General features: G+C 40.6%; 1 protein-coding gene across 3 annotated transcripts in view; it reads right to left on the reverse strand.

Moving 5' to 3' along the window:
* Positions 1-16,248, reverse strand: part of NFATC3 (nuclear factor of activated T cells 3) — a 119,152-nt gene that overhangs the window by 14,365 nt on the left and 88,539 nt on the right. For 2 of the 3 annotated variants that reach the window (XM_035024925.1, XM_035024926.1), the window contains exon 9: positions 12,753-13,760. In XM_035024925.1, coding sequence (XP_034880816.1) covers positions 12,753-13,760 — 1,008 coding nt within the window. Of the gene's footprint in view, positions 1-11,227; positions 11,912-12,752; positions 13,761-16,248 lie in introns of those variants that run through there. The other variant, XM_035024927.1, reaches the window with a different exon arrangement.

Raw genomic sequence — 16,248 nt, forward strand, 5'->3', positions numbered from 1 at the left:
GGCTCAGGTCATGATCCCAGGGTCCTGGGATCGAGCCCCGCATCGGGCTCCCTGCTCAGAGGGAAGCCTGCTTCTCCGTCTCCCACTCCCCCTGCTTGTATTCCCTCTGTTTCATTCTGTCAAATGAATAAATAAAATCTTAAAAAAAAAAAAATAGCATATGCATGCCAACAACTCTCAAATGTCTATCTTCAGTCTACAACTCACTTCCAAACTCTAGACTCATTCATCCAAATGACTACTTGATATGTTTACTTGAATGTTCAACAAATATCTTAAACGCAACACATGCAAAACTGAACACCTGACCTTTCTCCAAAACCTACTCCATCCATAACCTTCCCCATCTTAGCTGATGGCAACTCCATCTTCCTAGTTTCTCAGGAAAGAAACCAAAAAACATTGGTGCCCATTTTTTTTTTTTGGATTTTTATTTATTTGCGAGAGAGAGAATGAGAGACAGAGAGCATGAGAGGGGGGAGGGTCAGAGGGAGAAGCAGACTCCCTGCCGAGCAGGGAGCCCGATGTGGGACTCGATCCCGGGACTCCAGGATCATGACCTGAGCCGAAGGCAGTCGCTTAACCAACTGAGCCACCCAGGCGCCCACATTGGTGCCAATTTTAACTTCTTTCTCTCACACCTTACATGGAATCTGTCAGGAAATGCTATTGGCTCTACCTTTAAAATACATCCCAAATCAGGGCGCCTAGGTGGCTCAGTTGGTTAAGCAACTGCCTTCAGCTCAGGTCATGATCCTGTTGTCCCGGGATCAGGTCCCACATCGGGCTCCCTGCTCCGCAGGGAGACTGCTTCTCCCTCTGACCCTCCCTCCTCTCATGTGCTCTCTGTCTCTCTCATTCTGTCTCAGATAAATAAATAAAAATCTTTAAAATAAATAAATAAATAAATAAATAAATAAATAAAATAAAATAAAATACATCCGAAATCAGACCATTTCAAAGCTCCTATACTGCTACCACCTAGTCTAAATCATTTCTGGCCTGGGTTACTATAATAGCATCTTACCTGGTCTCCCGGTTTCTGCCCTTGCTTCCCTACCGTCCTTTTTCTAACCAAGAGCCAGAGCAGCCCAGCTAAAACCTACATCAGATCATGACTCATCTGATCAAAACCTTACAAGGGCTATATGATTCTACATAGCAGTTCTTAAAGTATGATCAGGGACATGAGGATTTTTTCCGGAGAACTTTTAAGAGTGTCTGCAATTGGGGCGCCTGGGTGGCTCAGTTGGTTAAGCGACTGCCTTCGGCTCAGGTCATGATCCCAGGGTCCCGGGATCGAGTCCCGCATCAGGCTCCCTGCTCGGCGGGGAGTCTGCTTCTCCCTCTGACCCTCCCCTCTCCTGCTTTCTGTCTCTCATTCTCTCTCTCGCAAATAAATAAAATCTTAAAAAAAAAAAAGTGTCTGCAATTGTCATAACAACAATAATCCTAAAATGTTTTTTGCCCTTGTCACTATCATTCTCTCATGAATCTACAGGGGAGTTTTCCAGTGGATCTACATGGTACGTGATGACTTCACTGCTGTACTGGAATGTGTGCCTGTGTCTTCTGGTTTTTAAAAGCTCTGTTTTAGCTTCTCATACAATAAATACTGATAAGGATATAAGCCAGATTGGTAACCCTCTATAACTCTTCAGATTATAAAGGAGTCTTGAAACCCAAACGTTTGAGAACTGTTGCCCTACATGTTACGGTTTGCCGTTACCTCCTTGACGCCACCTCCTCCTACTTTCCCCCTAGATCCCTCTTGTTCCAGCCACACTGGCCTTACTGCCTTTCCTCTTTAATAAAACCAGGCACGCTTCCACCTTAGGGTCTTTCCTCTGGCTGCCACTTTTGCCTGGAATACTCTTCCCACAGGTATTCACACTGGTAACTTCCTCATCTTCAAGTTTTTGATCAAATGTTTCCTCATCAATAAGGCTTACTTTTAGATTGTTCTGATTGCTCTACTCAAAACTGCAATTTTCTCCCCACTTTACCCTTCACAACACTCCAAATATTCTTTACCTTGCTTGCTCTTTTTCTGTTTTCATAGCACTCCCAACATATTTTATGATTTACTTAATTATTGTGTCTATTGTTTATTGTCTGTCTCTTCCCACTAGAATGCAAGCACTGTGATGGTAAGGATCTGTTTTATTCACTGAGGGCCTATAATAATAGTACTTAGCATATAATAAGTACCTGATAAATGCTGTTTGAAAAAACAAATGAATACAGTTTAATTCATAATGTGGGCAAACAATAGTTAAATTTATGTTATCAACTTATAAACTTTATGTATGCAACAATTCATATTATATAAATCGGTGTTAAACTGTAAAAATCACTGATCACATTACAAAGAAGCTGCCAACAAAATTATGTGTTGTTTCACTCACACTACTGAATTTCTAATGCAAGGTTAAAGATTTAAAATTAAACATTTTCTATTGTGACAAAGTCCAGAGGGAGATCCAAATATACAGGGAAGTTAAGTATTAGATAAAGTTGGCATTTTAAATCAAATGGAAAAACAATTGTTTAATAAATGTTTGGACAACTGGATAGCCATCTGAAAAAAAGTAATACTGGATCAATTCCTCATACATTCCACCAAAATAAATTCCGGATCAATTAAAGATTTAAAAAATCACAGAAGCTATGAAAGGCAAAACAAATGATTCAGAAGTTATATAAATGTAGGGGCGCCTAGATAGCTCAGTCAGTCAGGCATCCAACTCTTGGTTTCGGGTCAGGTCTTGATCTTGGGGTCGGATTGAGGCCCATGTTGGGGTCGGACTGAGCCCCGTGTTGGGTCTGTTCTCAGTGGGGAGTCTGCTTGGGACTCTCTCTCTCTCCCTTCCCTGCTTACATGCATTCTTTCTCTCTCTCTCTAAAATAAATTAATAAATCTTAAAAAAATAAGTTATATAAATGCAAAAAAAATTCTTCATGGAAAGAATTCATGTTACATTGGGGAAAATTTTTGTTAACTCACAGCTCAATGAGCTAAGGAACTTAACACATAAAGGGCTTTTATATTCTATAAATCAATAAGAAAGGATCAATAATCTAACAGAAAAGTAAATAAATACCAACAGAGATGACTGATTTGCGACAAAGATTTTCTCTTAAGCATGTAAAAAGGTACACAACTTTACTCTTAAGTGAAATGTAAACTAAAATTATACTGAGAAGCTATTTTCCACTTATTCCACTGGCAAATAAGAAGTTTGACAGCAGAATGTGTTGGGGAAGGTATGGGAGAAATAGATACCCTATCACAATGCCAGTGGCAATGTAAATTGGTATAATTTTTATGAAAGACATCTGGCAATCTTTCTCAAAATAGTGGTCTAGCATTCTCACTTCTAGGCATTTATATATACATACATACACGGGTGTCTATAAAAAGAAAGGAAATCACATTTGTACAGTTATTTATTGTACTTATTAAATAGATAAAGGTACAGCTATATCATGGAATATTTTATGGATTATTCCATTAAAAATATCTTCCAATTAAGTTTTTATGTTACAGTACTGAAAAATTTCCAAGACTGAATATGTGGGAAAAGCAATATGCATTAATAGTATATATACTATACTAGTAAAAATAAGGAAAAAATGTACACAGTTGCTTATAAATGTATAAAATACCCTTGAAGTGACAGCCAAGAACCTGGTAATTCCAACTGTCGGTACAGAGGACAATTATGTACCTAGGAGAGAGAATTTTCACTATGTACTGTGTTGTACCTTTAGCATTTTTAACACATGAATGTGTGACTTTTCCAAAAACCAATGCTTATCTTCAGAAACACAAATATAATTAAATTTTAAAATTCCCATTCTACATAAAACCATTTACGGATGCTTTTAAATACACAATATGATGATAAGGGACTTACTTTGTTTCAATTCTTGTATATGTAAAGCTAGAATGTCTGTACCCATCACTTTCAACCATACCCTATCTTCCACCAAAACTTAAGAGTTTGATACTTTTCCTCCTGCCCAGACAGACAGGCTAATGGTAGCTAATGTCAAAAAAAAAAAAAAAAAAAAGTCAGACATCTTCAAACAGAAAAAAATTGTTTTGAGTATATTCAATCTACGATTTATCAAAAGCTAAGATCCATGGCTAGAGGTAACCTTGTCACACAAAGCCAGACAATTACCAATTACCATGAAACCATAAAAGCTGAACTGGTGAGCCTAAAATTATGTATCTCTCACTTAAAATATTTTTGTCTTTGTGAATGACCCACCTCCAAAGGAACTCAAAAACAAGATATAAATTTTTAAAATTGAATACATCTTTAGACACTGGCTTTGTACCTTATGCATGGCAGACACAAGACAGTTACTATGTTTATTATGTTTACAGAGGTGAGATTATATAAAGTAATCAATTATAGCTATTTCAGAAACCACTAAACATTGGAGACAATCTAAATTTCAGGCAGACTCGATTCAAATGCCAGTCCCAATGTTTACGGCCATATAACACTGGCAAAGTAGTTAAGTTTTCTGAGCCACACCTCCAAAAAATAAAACTAATAATTCACTTTTCACAGATTGTTGGGAAGAACTAATGAGCTACTGCTATACTAGCAAAATGGCTAGCACGGAGCTCAAAAAATGCTATATTATCAGGAATAGTAACCATAGGGGCACCTGGGTGGCTCAGTCGTTGGGCGTCTGCCTTCGGCTCAGGTCATGGTCCCAGGGTCCTGGGATCGAGCCCCGCATTGGGCTCCCTGCTCAGCGGGAAGCCTGCTTCTCCCTCTCCCACTCCCGCTGCTTGTGTTCCCTCTCTTGCTGTATCTCTCTCTGTCAAATAAATAAAATCTTTAAAAAAAAAAAAAAAAAGAATAGTAACCGTAATTCATTATTTTTAAATATACTTCTTGAAGTGAACTTCTTTTGAAGACTTCTGATATGCTATGATATATATGCCAGTTATTTAGTGGTAGCCTCTCTTGAGTTTTTCTTAGTTTATGTATAAATTTCAGTATCAAGTTGACTCAAAAATTTTTGTTCGAATGGAGTACAATTAATTTGTGTCTGTGGAGATACGCAGACACACTTGATATAATAAAAGATTTTTTCAAATGCTTACAGTTCCTTCACTGGATTTGAAAATTAAACTTTCTTATCATATACCCAAGAGTCGCTATGTCTAAGGTCCTGAATCTCCATCATGGTCTGTTCTGCATGAACTACTATCCAAAGCCTATATGGGCATTATTTATGGGAATTTCCTGCCTCTGGAGTTTTTCTCATAAATATATTTGATGCTGGACATGACATGTATGCTTCCCAGAAGAGGATTCATGAGCTACCCAAAGTCCCAGTTAAAGGAGAAAGTTCAATACTATCTGCTTTCCTCCATTTTTTTACCCCAAAGTCATTAAATACCTCAGTTGTGACCCATTCTCACCACTGGCTATACATGGCTTTATTTCGTTTTTATTTATTTATTTATTTATTTTTAAAGATTTTATTTATTTATTTGAGACAGAGAGAGTGAGAAAGAGAGAGCACATGAGAGGGGGGAGGGTCAGAGGCAGAAGCAGGCTCCCTGCCGAGCAGGGAGCCCGATGCGGGACTCGATCCAGGGACTCCAGGATCATGACCCGAGCCGAAGGCAGTCGCTTAACCAACTGAGCCACCCAGGCGCCCGCTTTATTTCGTTTTATTTAAATATAATAAACACCAGTGAAACTAATATCCAACAGGTAGAATAAAACACAATCTCTGCTCCTCCACACCAGCCTCCTTTCTCCATCCTCAATCTTTCATTTTATCACTCCCTTGCTACTTCAAAGTAGGCACTTCTGCTTGTTACTTATATGCAGAACGCAGCGTCTGAGGTCATGTCTAGAGTCCCTGTTTACAGTCGAATTAGTAATTGCCCTACATTCAGGATCAGCATGTTACTGCACAGAGCCTGCAAGCAGCCGTGTCAGTTTTCACCACAGAAGCAGGCCAGGCTATATTTAACATGTACCCTCTTCTCTACTGAAAGGCTGCAGCTGCAGCTCTGTTAGTTTGTGAACAAAAGAGGACAAGTGGGAATTGAGGGATTCTAATGGAAAGCTGTAACTGGATTCAGCTCAGTCACAAATTAAATGGGCATATATTTAACGGTCAAAGGCAGTCTAGTTTAACAATACTATAATCTTAATTAAAATGCTTAAAACACAGCTGTGACAATTTCTATATTTCTGTACCATTTTAATGTGTATCATTTGGTCCAAACTGGGACATACACACTATAATGCACAGGAAATTTTAGGAAAAATTGCAGCTCCAGGAATACAAATTGTAACACAAGTAAAAACTCATTGATAATTTTAGAGATGTAGACAGCACATTTAAAAAAATTTTTTATTTTTTTAAATTTTTTTTTAAAGATTTTATTTATTTATTCATGAGAGAGAGGCAGAGGGAGAAGCAGGCTCCCGAGGAGCAGGGAGCCCGATGCGGGACTCGATCTCAGGACCCGGAGATCATGACCTGAGCCAAAGGCAGACGCTTAACCATCTAGGCCCCCCAGGCCCCCCCCAAAAAATTTTTTTTAAAAGATTTTATTAGTTATTTGACAGAGAGAGACACAGAGAGAGCTGGAACACAAGTAGGGGGAGTAGGAGAGGGAGAAGCAGGCTTCCCTTCCCACTGAGCAGAGAGCCTGATGCGGGGCTCGATCCCAGGACCCTGGGATCATGACCTGAGCCGAAGGCAGACACTTAACGACCAAGCCACCCAGGCGCCCCAGACAGCACACTTTTTAAGCAGGGATGTAGTGGTACATCTAGGTAACAAAGAAAAAAGAAGTAGCAAAAGAATTTTGAACAATGCCCTAACTGGATGAATAAGTAGTAGTATAGCCTTTCAGGAGGACTTCCTTTTTTTTTTTTTTAAATAGAGAGAGAGTGAGAGACCACAAGCACGAGCAGGGCGGAGGGGCAGAGGGAGAAGCAGGCTCCTTCCTGAGGGAGCCAGATGCGGGGCTCAATCCCAGGATCCTGAGCCAAAGGCAGACCCTTAACCGACTGAGCCACCCAGGCGACCCCCAAGAGGACTTCTTTTTTTTTTTTTTTTTTTTTAAGATTTTATTTATTTATTTGACACAGAGAGACACAACAAGAGAGGGAACACAAGCAGGGGGAGTGGAAGAGGGAGAAGCAGGCTTCCCGCGGAGCAGGGAGCCTGATGCGGGGCTCGATCCCAGGACCCTGGGATCATGACCTGAGCCGAAGGCAGACGCTTAACGACTGAGCCACCCAGGCGCCCCCCAAGAGGATTTCTTAAAAGAAAATATCACTTGGTAAAAATCAGTATTCTGCTGTTGTTATTCCTCTAAAAAATATGCCTTGGGGAGGGAGCCACACAACACTGAAAAAGACTCTTCTGAGCTTGGAAGGTTAACATGAGGGGCCAAAATCGCCTCAATGAAACTGAACAAGGATAATTATAAAGTTTAGTGTTGGGTTTCAAAAACAACATACGCAAAAACCCAAGGGGTAGGGAGTGGGGAGAGAAAGGATGTGATTTAGCAGTCCTTATGACTCACTAAATCAACAGTAAGATGGAGCTAAGAAAATCCCCTGACCTCAGACTGTATTGATAAAATAAAGCCTTCTGAACAAGGAACGTAACAGTTCCAATCCACTCTAGCTGGCTATAGTGTGCTCCCTTCTACATACTGCACTACAAAAAGGAACTAAAACACCAGGGTCAAGCAGAGGTTGGTGAGGGTGAGGGACAGGTGAAGTTGCTGGAGTGCTTTTAAGACTGCGAAAGAAATCAAGATTTCACAAATGTGAAGGGCTATTACATGAAGGATTAGATTTGTTCTGCATGATTCCAGAGGCATCAGAACCCACATAAAAAAAGGGCAGCTAGAACTCAAAAGACCCTGAGATGTTCCAAAGAAGGTGAAGAGGAAGACACACAGGAATATAGTATCATTAAGGATACCAGAGTATGTACTCCAGTGTGAAAGAGGAGGATGGACCAGAGAGCCTTTAAAACTTCATTATACTGAGAATCGGGGGCGTCTGGGTGGCTCAGTCAGTTAAGCATCTGCCTTCGGCTCAGTCCTGATCCCAGGGTGCTGGGATCGAGTCCCATATCAAGCTCCCTGCTTAGCGAGGAGCCTACTTCTCCCTCTGCCTGCCGGTCCCCCTGGTGGTGCAATCTCTCTCTGACAAATAAATAAATAAAATCATAAAAACAACAAAAAAACTTCTTTATACTGAGATTTATTTATTTATTTTTTAGAGAGAGAGAGAGAGTGACAGCAGGGGAAGAGGGGAAGAAGGGAAGCAGACTCCCCAATGCGCATGAAGCCCAACATGGAGTTTGATCTCACGACCCTGAGATCTGGACCTGTGCTGAAATCAACAGTCAGAAACTTAACTGACTGAGCCACCCAGGCGCCCCTGGGAATCTATAATCTTAAGACTGCCCTGGCGGCTCTCACAAACTGAGGCTCTACAGAGAAAATGGCAGTTTCTTTCAATATTCTGATTGCTCTACATCTGCAGTCTCATTCACAGACCAATGAGAAACATGATTACAGATACAGGAGAAATACCTAAAGCACTGAATTAGGAGCCAGGAGACTTGGATTTTAGTCTTTATATACTGTTAACTGTGTGTTACCCTGGATCAAAACCGTAGGCTCTGTAAAACTTAGATTCTTTATCTATAAAATGAGGGAGTTGTACTAGAAGTATTTCTAGGTCCACAAGTTTTCAATCTCTAAGCTGAGGTACACTAATATCTTCTCTATTAAATGTCACTGAATTTATAATAAAAAATTAAGGTGTTAATGTCCACATTTCTAAAAATAACAGTTAAGTAATAATTGAATGATTCCTGATTCCATCTATTTAAAAATCGCAAAATAAAAAGGTTACTTTATCTTTAATCTTTTAAAATCTTTAATGTGATTTTAATTTATTTTTATTTTTAAATTTCCTTTATTTTATTAGTATTTTTAAAGATTTTATTATTTCTTTATTTGACAGAGAGAGAGCACAAGTAGGCAGAGTGGCAGGCAGAGGGAGAGGGAGAAGCAGGCCCCCAGCTGAGCAGGGATCCTGATGCCGGGCTCGACCCCAGGACGCCGGGATCATGACCTGAGCCGAAGGCAGACGCTTAATGACTGAGCCACCCAGGCACCCCGTATGTATATTTTAAAAAGCCTTTACTTATTTCAAATCTGTTTTGCATCAAAGTAGAAGCCTGCTCTCCAGCTGATGTTCATCATTATCAAGCAGGCAGTAACATTAATGGCAACTGCGCATAAAGAGAACAATAAGACACTTAGTATCAGAGCCCTCAAGGTACTCCCAATACAAGTGCGACAGATCAGAGACAGCTGTGAACACGTGTTCATGCAATGAAGTTCGGCACCCATGTTCCTTTAGGAATTAAAATAAAAAGCTTGAGGGACCTTTCAGCGGAGAGTTCTAACTGCCGTGGCCTGCTGTTGCTGGGAGGCAACTACAGTACTGCCAGAAAAAAGACCAGACTGAAAACATGTGATTCCAGGCTCAGCCCTGCTACTTACCAGCTGTGTGACCTTCAGCAAGTCCAATTCTCTACATGATCACTATCTCAGTGACAGAAGATTAATAAGGATTAAAAGAAATAATGAATGGGAAAACACTATGCAAATTGTAGGTGTTGCTTCAGTTTACATGTACACAGTTGAATCTTGAATAACATGGCTTTTGGGGCGCCTGGTTGGCTCAGTTGGTTGAGCATCTGACTCTTGGTTTGGGTTTGGGTTTAGGTCATGATCTCATGGGTCAGAGGATCGAGCCCTGTGTCGGGCTCCACACTCAGTGGGGAGCCTGCCTGAAAGATTCTCTCCCTCTGCTTCATGCACACTCTTTCTCTCTCACAAATAAATCTTAAAACAACAACAACATGGGTTTCAATCAAAAGAATCCACTTACACGTGGATTTTTACAGCACTGTACTGTAAATGTATTTTCTCTTCTTTATGATTTTATTTTTATTATTTTTAAAAGATTTTATGTATTTATTTGTCAGAGAGAGAGAACAAGCAGGCAGAGCAGCAGGCAGTGGGAGAAGCAGGCTCCCTGCTGAGCAAGGAGCCCGATGTAGGGCTCGATACCAGGACCCTAGGATCATGACGTGAGCTGAAGGCAGACGCTTAACCAACTATGCCACCCAGGCATCCCGATTTTATTTTTTTTATTTTTTATTTTTTTTAAAGATTTTATTTATTTATTTGAGAGAGAGAGAATAAGAGAGAGCACATGAGAGGGGGGAGGGTCAGAGGGAGAAGCAGACTCCCTGCCGAGCAGGGAGCCCGATGAGGGACTCCATCCCGGGACTCCAGGATCATGACCTGAGCCGAAGGCAGTTGCTTAACCAACTGAGCCACCCAGGCGCCCCCGATTTTATTTTTTAAAAAGATTTTTATTTATTTTTTTTATTTTTATTTTTTTTAATTTTTTATTTTTTTAAAGATTTTATTTATTTATTTGAGAGAGAGAGTGAGAGAGAGAAAGAGCACAAGAGGGGATAGCAGGAGAGGGAGAAGCAGACTCCCTGCTGAGCAGGGAGCCCGATGCGGGACTCGATCCCGGGACTCCAGGATCATGACCTGAGCCGAAGGCAGTCGCTTAACCAACTGAGCCACCCAGGCGCCCAAGATTTTTATGTATTTATTTGAGAGAAAGAGAATGAGCTGGGGGAGGGGCAGAGGAAGAGGGAGAAGCAGACTCCCTGCTGAGCGAGGAGCCCACCTCAAGGTTCAATCCCAGGACCCTGAGATCATGACCTGAGCCGAAGGCAGACGCTTAACCAAATGAGCCACCCAGGCGCCCCTTCCTTATGATTTTCTTAATAACATTTTATTTTCTCTAGCTTACTGTAAGAGTATAGTATAAAATATATATAACACACAAAATAGGGGCGCGTGGGTGGCTCAGTCGTTAAGCGTCTGCCTTCGGCTCAGGTCATGATCTCAGGGTCCTGGGATCGAGCCCCAAATAGGGCTCCCTGCTCCATGGGAAGCCTGCTTCTCCCTCTCCCGCTCCCCCTGCTTGTGTTCCCTCTCTCGCTGTGTCTCTCTCTGTCAAATAAATAAATAAAATCTTAAAAACAACATACAAAATATGTTATCAGTGAGGCTTCCAATCAACAGTAGACTATTAGTAGTTAAATTGTTGGAGAGTTGATAGCTATAAATGGATTTTTTGACTGAGTGAAGGTCGGTGCCCCTAACCCCCAAAGTGTTCAAGGGCCAACTGTATCTTCTGTTTACACACAAATGACTTGGCACATCCCCTTATGGCTTTGAAAGCCATCTTTTACTATGCCATTTGCCCTCCAGCCACTGATAATTATGCTTTCCCAGACACAGCTCTGTTTCTGCTTATGCTGTCTGATTTGCCCTCTGATACTCATTTACTGAAAACATATACTCATCCTCTAAGACTTGGCTCAAATATCACCTCCGCAAGTAAGCTTTGCTGAATCCTTTTTTTTTTTTTTTTTTAAGTAAGCTCTAGGTCCAGTGTGAAGCTCAAACTCATGACCCTGAGATCAAGAGTGCCATGCTCTACCGACTAAGCCAGCCAATTGCCCCATTGCTAAATCCTTCTTTTGCAATCTATCACAGCTCTCTGATGATCTAATATGCTTCTTTTAGACCCTGATTATAAGTGACTCAGACCCACTGCAGACCAGTCAGTCATATACTGATCTGGTGGAAGCCCTGGGAGTGGGGATGCCACATTTTATTTACCTTCCTTTCCCCGTATGCTTGGTGTTTGGGATTTAATACCAGCTCTGCAACTAAGTAGTAAATTCAGCTTCTCCAGATGGCTGACTTAGAATTACTTTTCTATACAGAAAATACAGAATCAGAGAGAGAATTAAATTCTTTAGAATTAGAAAATTCTTTAGAATTTTCATATTGAACAGTTACAGGTAGCTTTCACTAAATTACTTTTTCGACAAAATTTCACTACTATATAAACAATAAAGCCAAGAATAAAGTTGAAAATTATTACCTGAAAATCCTATGTTGGGGAATTTTCAACCATTGAAATAACTAATATTCCAGAGTTTGTTAAAACAGAGGTCTATGTGCCAACTTGCAACATTTATATAAATAGCTTTTTATCCTGGTGCCAACATCTGTGCCAGCCACAGCCAACCAGTCTGGTCTTGTACCATCACCACTATCTGACTCAGCAAGCTGGCAGGGCCACAGAGGAACAGGTTCTTTACTGGTGCGAGTCTCCTCAAGGACAGGAACTCTTTCTAAACACATTCCTAGTATTCCCATCATCTAACTCTGTGCCTTCCAAATAGATGCCATTCAGCAATATTTTCTGAATTCCATTCTCCAGACACTGAGATCTCACTATATATTTGGAAAGAAGAGATGCTCAATAAATCTCATGTCCTTAGTTCCATCACGAATGGGTAACAGGCTATCATTCAAGGTCTCACCCTTCGCAACAGGTATTAGTGGTACAACAGACTTTAAAGCATAGATTTTCACATCTATTCTCAAAGTCATATATTAACATACTTCTAGTGACAACAACTATTTAAAAAAAAAAAAAGCCCAACCACATGCCATATGCCAATAAGCAATCCATGGTGACTTTTTTATGACTATCAGAGAAGGAAGTTCCCAGATCTTCACTGCTTCAAGAACATAAAGATGAACTTACCATCATCTAAAGTGATGTCTTGCAGACCAATTGTTGAAAAGTTAGGTTCCTGCTCTTCAGGTTCAGGCTTAATGTTCACAGTTGCCTCATCCGGTGGAAATGAAGCTGGATCACACAAATTGTGACATATTAAGGATGAAGGTGCAGAAAGACCTCCCTGGCCTGTATTTTGTGCTTGAGTTGTGTGCTGTCCAGAATGCATTCTGGTGGCTAGAGACAGTGATGAGGCAGTTCCTGAGCTAGGAGATTGGTAAGGCATAGACTGTAGCTGAGGAGATGGTGGCCCAGAAAGTGGTGAACTAGCCAGGGTATGAGAGACTGCTGGGGAAGTGGTTGTAGCAGACCCTGAATGTGAAGGACCATATGTAATGGGCTGTAACTGAGGGGAAGGCTGGCCTGTGACCTGGTCAGCCCCTGGAGAAGAAAGAGATCTTTGTCCTGTGTTTGCACAATGGAATCCCATTGACTGCAGGTGAGGCAGGGTCTGCACCGAATGAGATGTGTGGGCTAAGAGATGTCCTGTTGGGCTTGAATTTGAAGAATGAAAAGGTATGGATGACGGTGGTTGACAGCCAAGATTTATTAAACTAGGAAGAGCTGCATCCTGTGGAAACAAAACCGGATCAAAATCTTGACTGGAGGCAGCATTGACTGGAAGACAAGTTGGTCCGTTGTACACAATATTAGTTTGCATAGGCTGATAGGAAGACCCCACAGGAGGTGTTGATGTGACTTGAAAAGGCTGGTGCATGACTGAAGAAGATATCATATGCTGTTCTTTACCAGCACTTTCATCCCTACACTGCAACTGTGGCAGGTGAGATGAAGTTACCATGGATGCATATGTTTGCTGGATGGGACAAACCAAGCTTCTCTGTGTTGACAGTACACTGTCATGTGGGTGTCCTGTGTCTGAGGAAGGCCTCTGGGTCTGGGCAGAATGAGGCACAGACAATGCTGGAACTGTAGACAAGTCAACCTCTTCTTTGTGTTCTTGCTTCATCAAAACTAAAAAGAAAATTATTAGAGCAAATATTATTACATAATATATACAATGATTATAAAGGGCCTTCATTCTAGGCTACATAACTTAGCATGCATCCAAGCCAGGGGTTAAAAATTCAAATGCCTTCAGAGAAGGCAAATAATATAAAATATGTGAAGTCAGCAAGCATAAGACAACAGGGAGTGGTTGTTGCTCTAAAAGTGTTCAAGTTAAAAAAAACAACAACGCTGTACAGAACTCTATGAAGTGATGTGGAAAGATCTCTAATACGTTTCTAAGTAACAAAAAAAGTGAGTTACAGAACAGTGTTACATATCACAAATCTTGTAAAATAACGTGTGTATATAGACATATGCATAATCATGTGCATGTTTTTGCTTATATATCTCCAGAAAGATGTCATGAAACTGGTAACTACTGGGTTTAGCACTGGGAATGGAAACTAGGTAACTAGGGGATAAGAGCAAGAGCCAGATTTACTTTTTACTATGTAAGTTTTGTGTCTTTTGAATGTTTTCAACCAAGTATATACATCACCTATTCAAAATAAATGATTTTTTAAAACCCCCAAAGCTCGGGGCACCTGGGTGGCTCAGATGGTTGGGCGTCTGCCTTCGGCTCAGGTCATGATCTCAGGGTCGTGAGATGGAGCCCTGCATAGGGCTCTGCACTCAGTTGGAAGTCTGCTTGAGATTTTCTCCCTCTCCCTCTGCCTCTACTCTCACTCACTCTCTCTCTAAATAAATAAGTAAATCTTTAAAAAAAATTAAAGGGCGCCTGGGTGGCTCAGATGGTTAAGCGTCTGCCTTCGGCTCAGGTCATGATCCTGGGGTCCTGGGATCGAGTCCCACATCGGGCTCCCGGCTCGGCGGGGAGCCTGCTTCTCCCTCTGACCCTCTACCTTCTCATGCTGTTTCTCTCTCGCTCGCTCTCTAAAAAATAAATAAAATCTTAAAAAAAAAAAACAACCCAAAGCTCTATGGCCTAATAAAAGCCTTAAATTTGAGGGGCGTCTGGGTGGCTCAGTTGGTTAAGCGGCTGCCTTCAGCTCAGGTCATGATCTCAGGGTCTTGAGATTGAGCCCCACATCAAGCTCCCTGCTCAGTGGGAAGTCTGCTTCTCCTTCTCCCTCTGCTGCTCCCTGATTGTGCTCTCTTGCTCGCACTCTCTCAAATAAATAAAATCTTAAAAAAAAAAAAAAGCCTTGAATTTGAGATCTCTGATCTGAAACCTCCTGGCCACCTGGTTTTGCATGTTACATCATACACCACGGATCTAATCGAATTTAATATTCATAGAGCTTCTAGTTTACAATGGTCTTCACGTGTACCTCATCTGATCCTCAACCAACATCAGATAAATATTACAAGAGGAATAATGAGGGATCAAAAAAAGTACTGGAATGCACAAAAAACTTGATAGAGCTAACAAAAACACATTCAACAAAGTTGCAGGACACAAAATCAACATGTAGAAACCAGTTGTATTTCTATAAACAAGCAATATACCATCTGAAAAGGAAATTAAGAAAATTTCCTAAGTCAATCAGAGAAAGATAATTATATGATCTCACTCATACGTGGAATTTAAGAAACAAAACACAGGATCATAGGGGAAGAGAGGAAAAAATAAAACAGGATGAAATCAGAGCGGGAAACAAACCATAAGAGTCTCTTAATCATAGTGAACAAACTGAGGGTTGCTGGAAAGGAGGGGGGTAGGGGTATGGGGTAACTGGGTGATGGACATTAAGGAGGACACGTGATGTAATGAGCACTGGGTATTATATAAGACTGATGAATGACTGACCTCTACCTCTGAAACCAATACTATATTATATGTTAATTGAATTTAAATTAAAACAATAAAAAATAACTGAGTCTGCCAAAAAAAGAAAACAATTTCATTTATAATAGCATCAAAAAATAAATCTGTTCCCTAAAGAACAAATTTGGCCAAGGTAGGCAAGACTTACAAACTGAAAAGCACAAAACACTGCTAAAGAAATGAAAGAAGACCTAAATACATGGGAAGATATCCCAGGTTCATGGATTGGATGACTTAATTAACTGTTAAGAACACAACACTTCCCCAAACAATTTTCAGATTCAACCCCAAAATCCCAGCAATGTTTTTTTGCAGAAATAGACCCATCCTAAAATTTCTATAGACTCCTAAGGGACCCCAAATACTCAAAACAATCTTGAAAAAGTACAAAGACAGAGGACTTGCACTTTGTAATTTCAAAACTTACTACAAAACTACAGCAATTAAAACCATGTGATACTGGCCTAAGGACAGACATCAGACCAATGGAATAGAGAGACCAAAAACAAACCCTCTAATATATAGTCAATTGCTCTTCAAATAAGGGTGCCAAGACCATTCATCGGGGGAAAGAACAGTCTCTTCAACAACAGTACTGAGACAACTGGATATCACATTCAAAATAATGAAGATGGAACCTTATCTGAAAATCATATACAAAAA

Source organism: Mirounga leonina, unplaced genomic scaffold (assembly GCF_011800145.1).
Source record: "Mirounga leonina isolate KUSES-001 unplaced genomic scaffold, KU_Mleo_1.0 Mir_180, whole genome shotgun sequence".
In the NCBI taxonomy this organism is placed as follows: Eukaryota; Metazoa; Chordata; class Mammalia; order Carnivora; family Phocidae; genus Mirounga; species Mirounga leonina.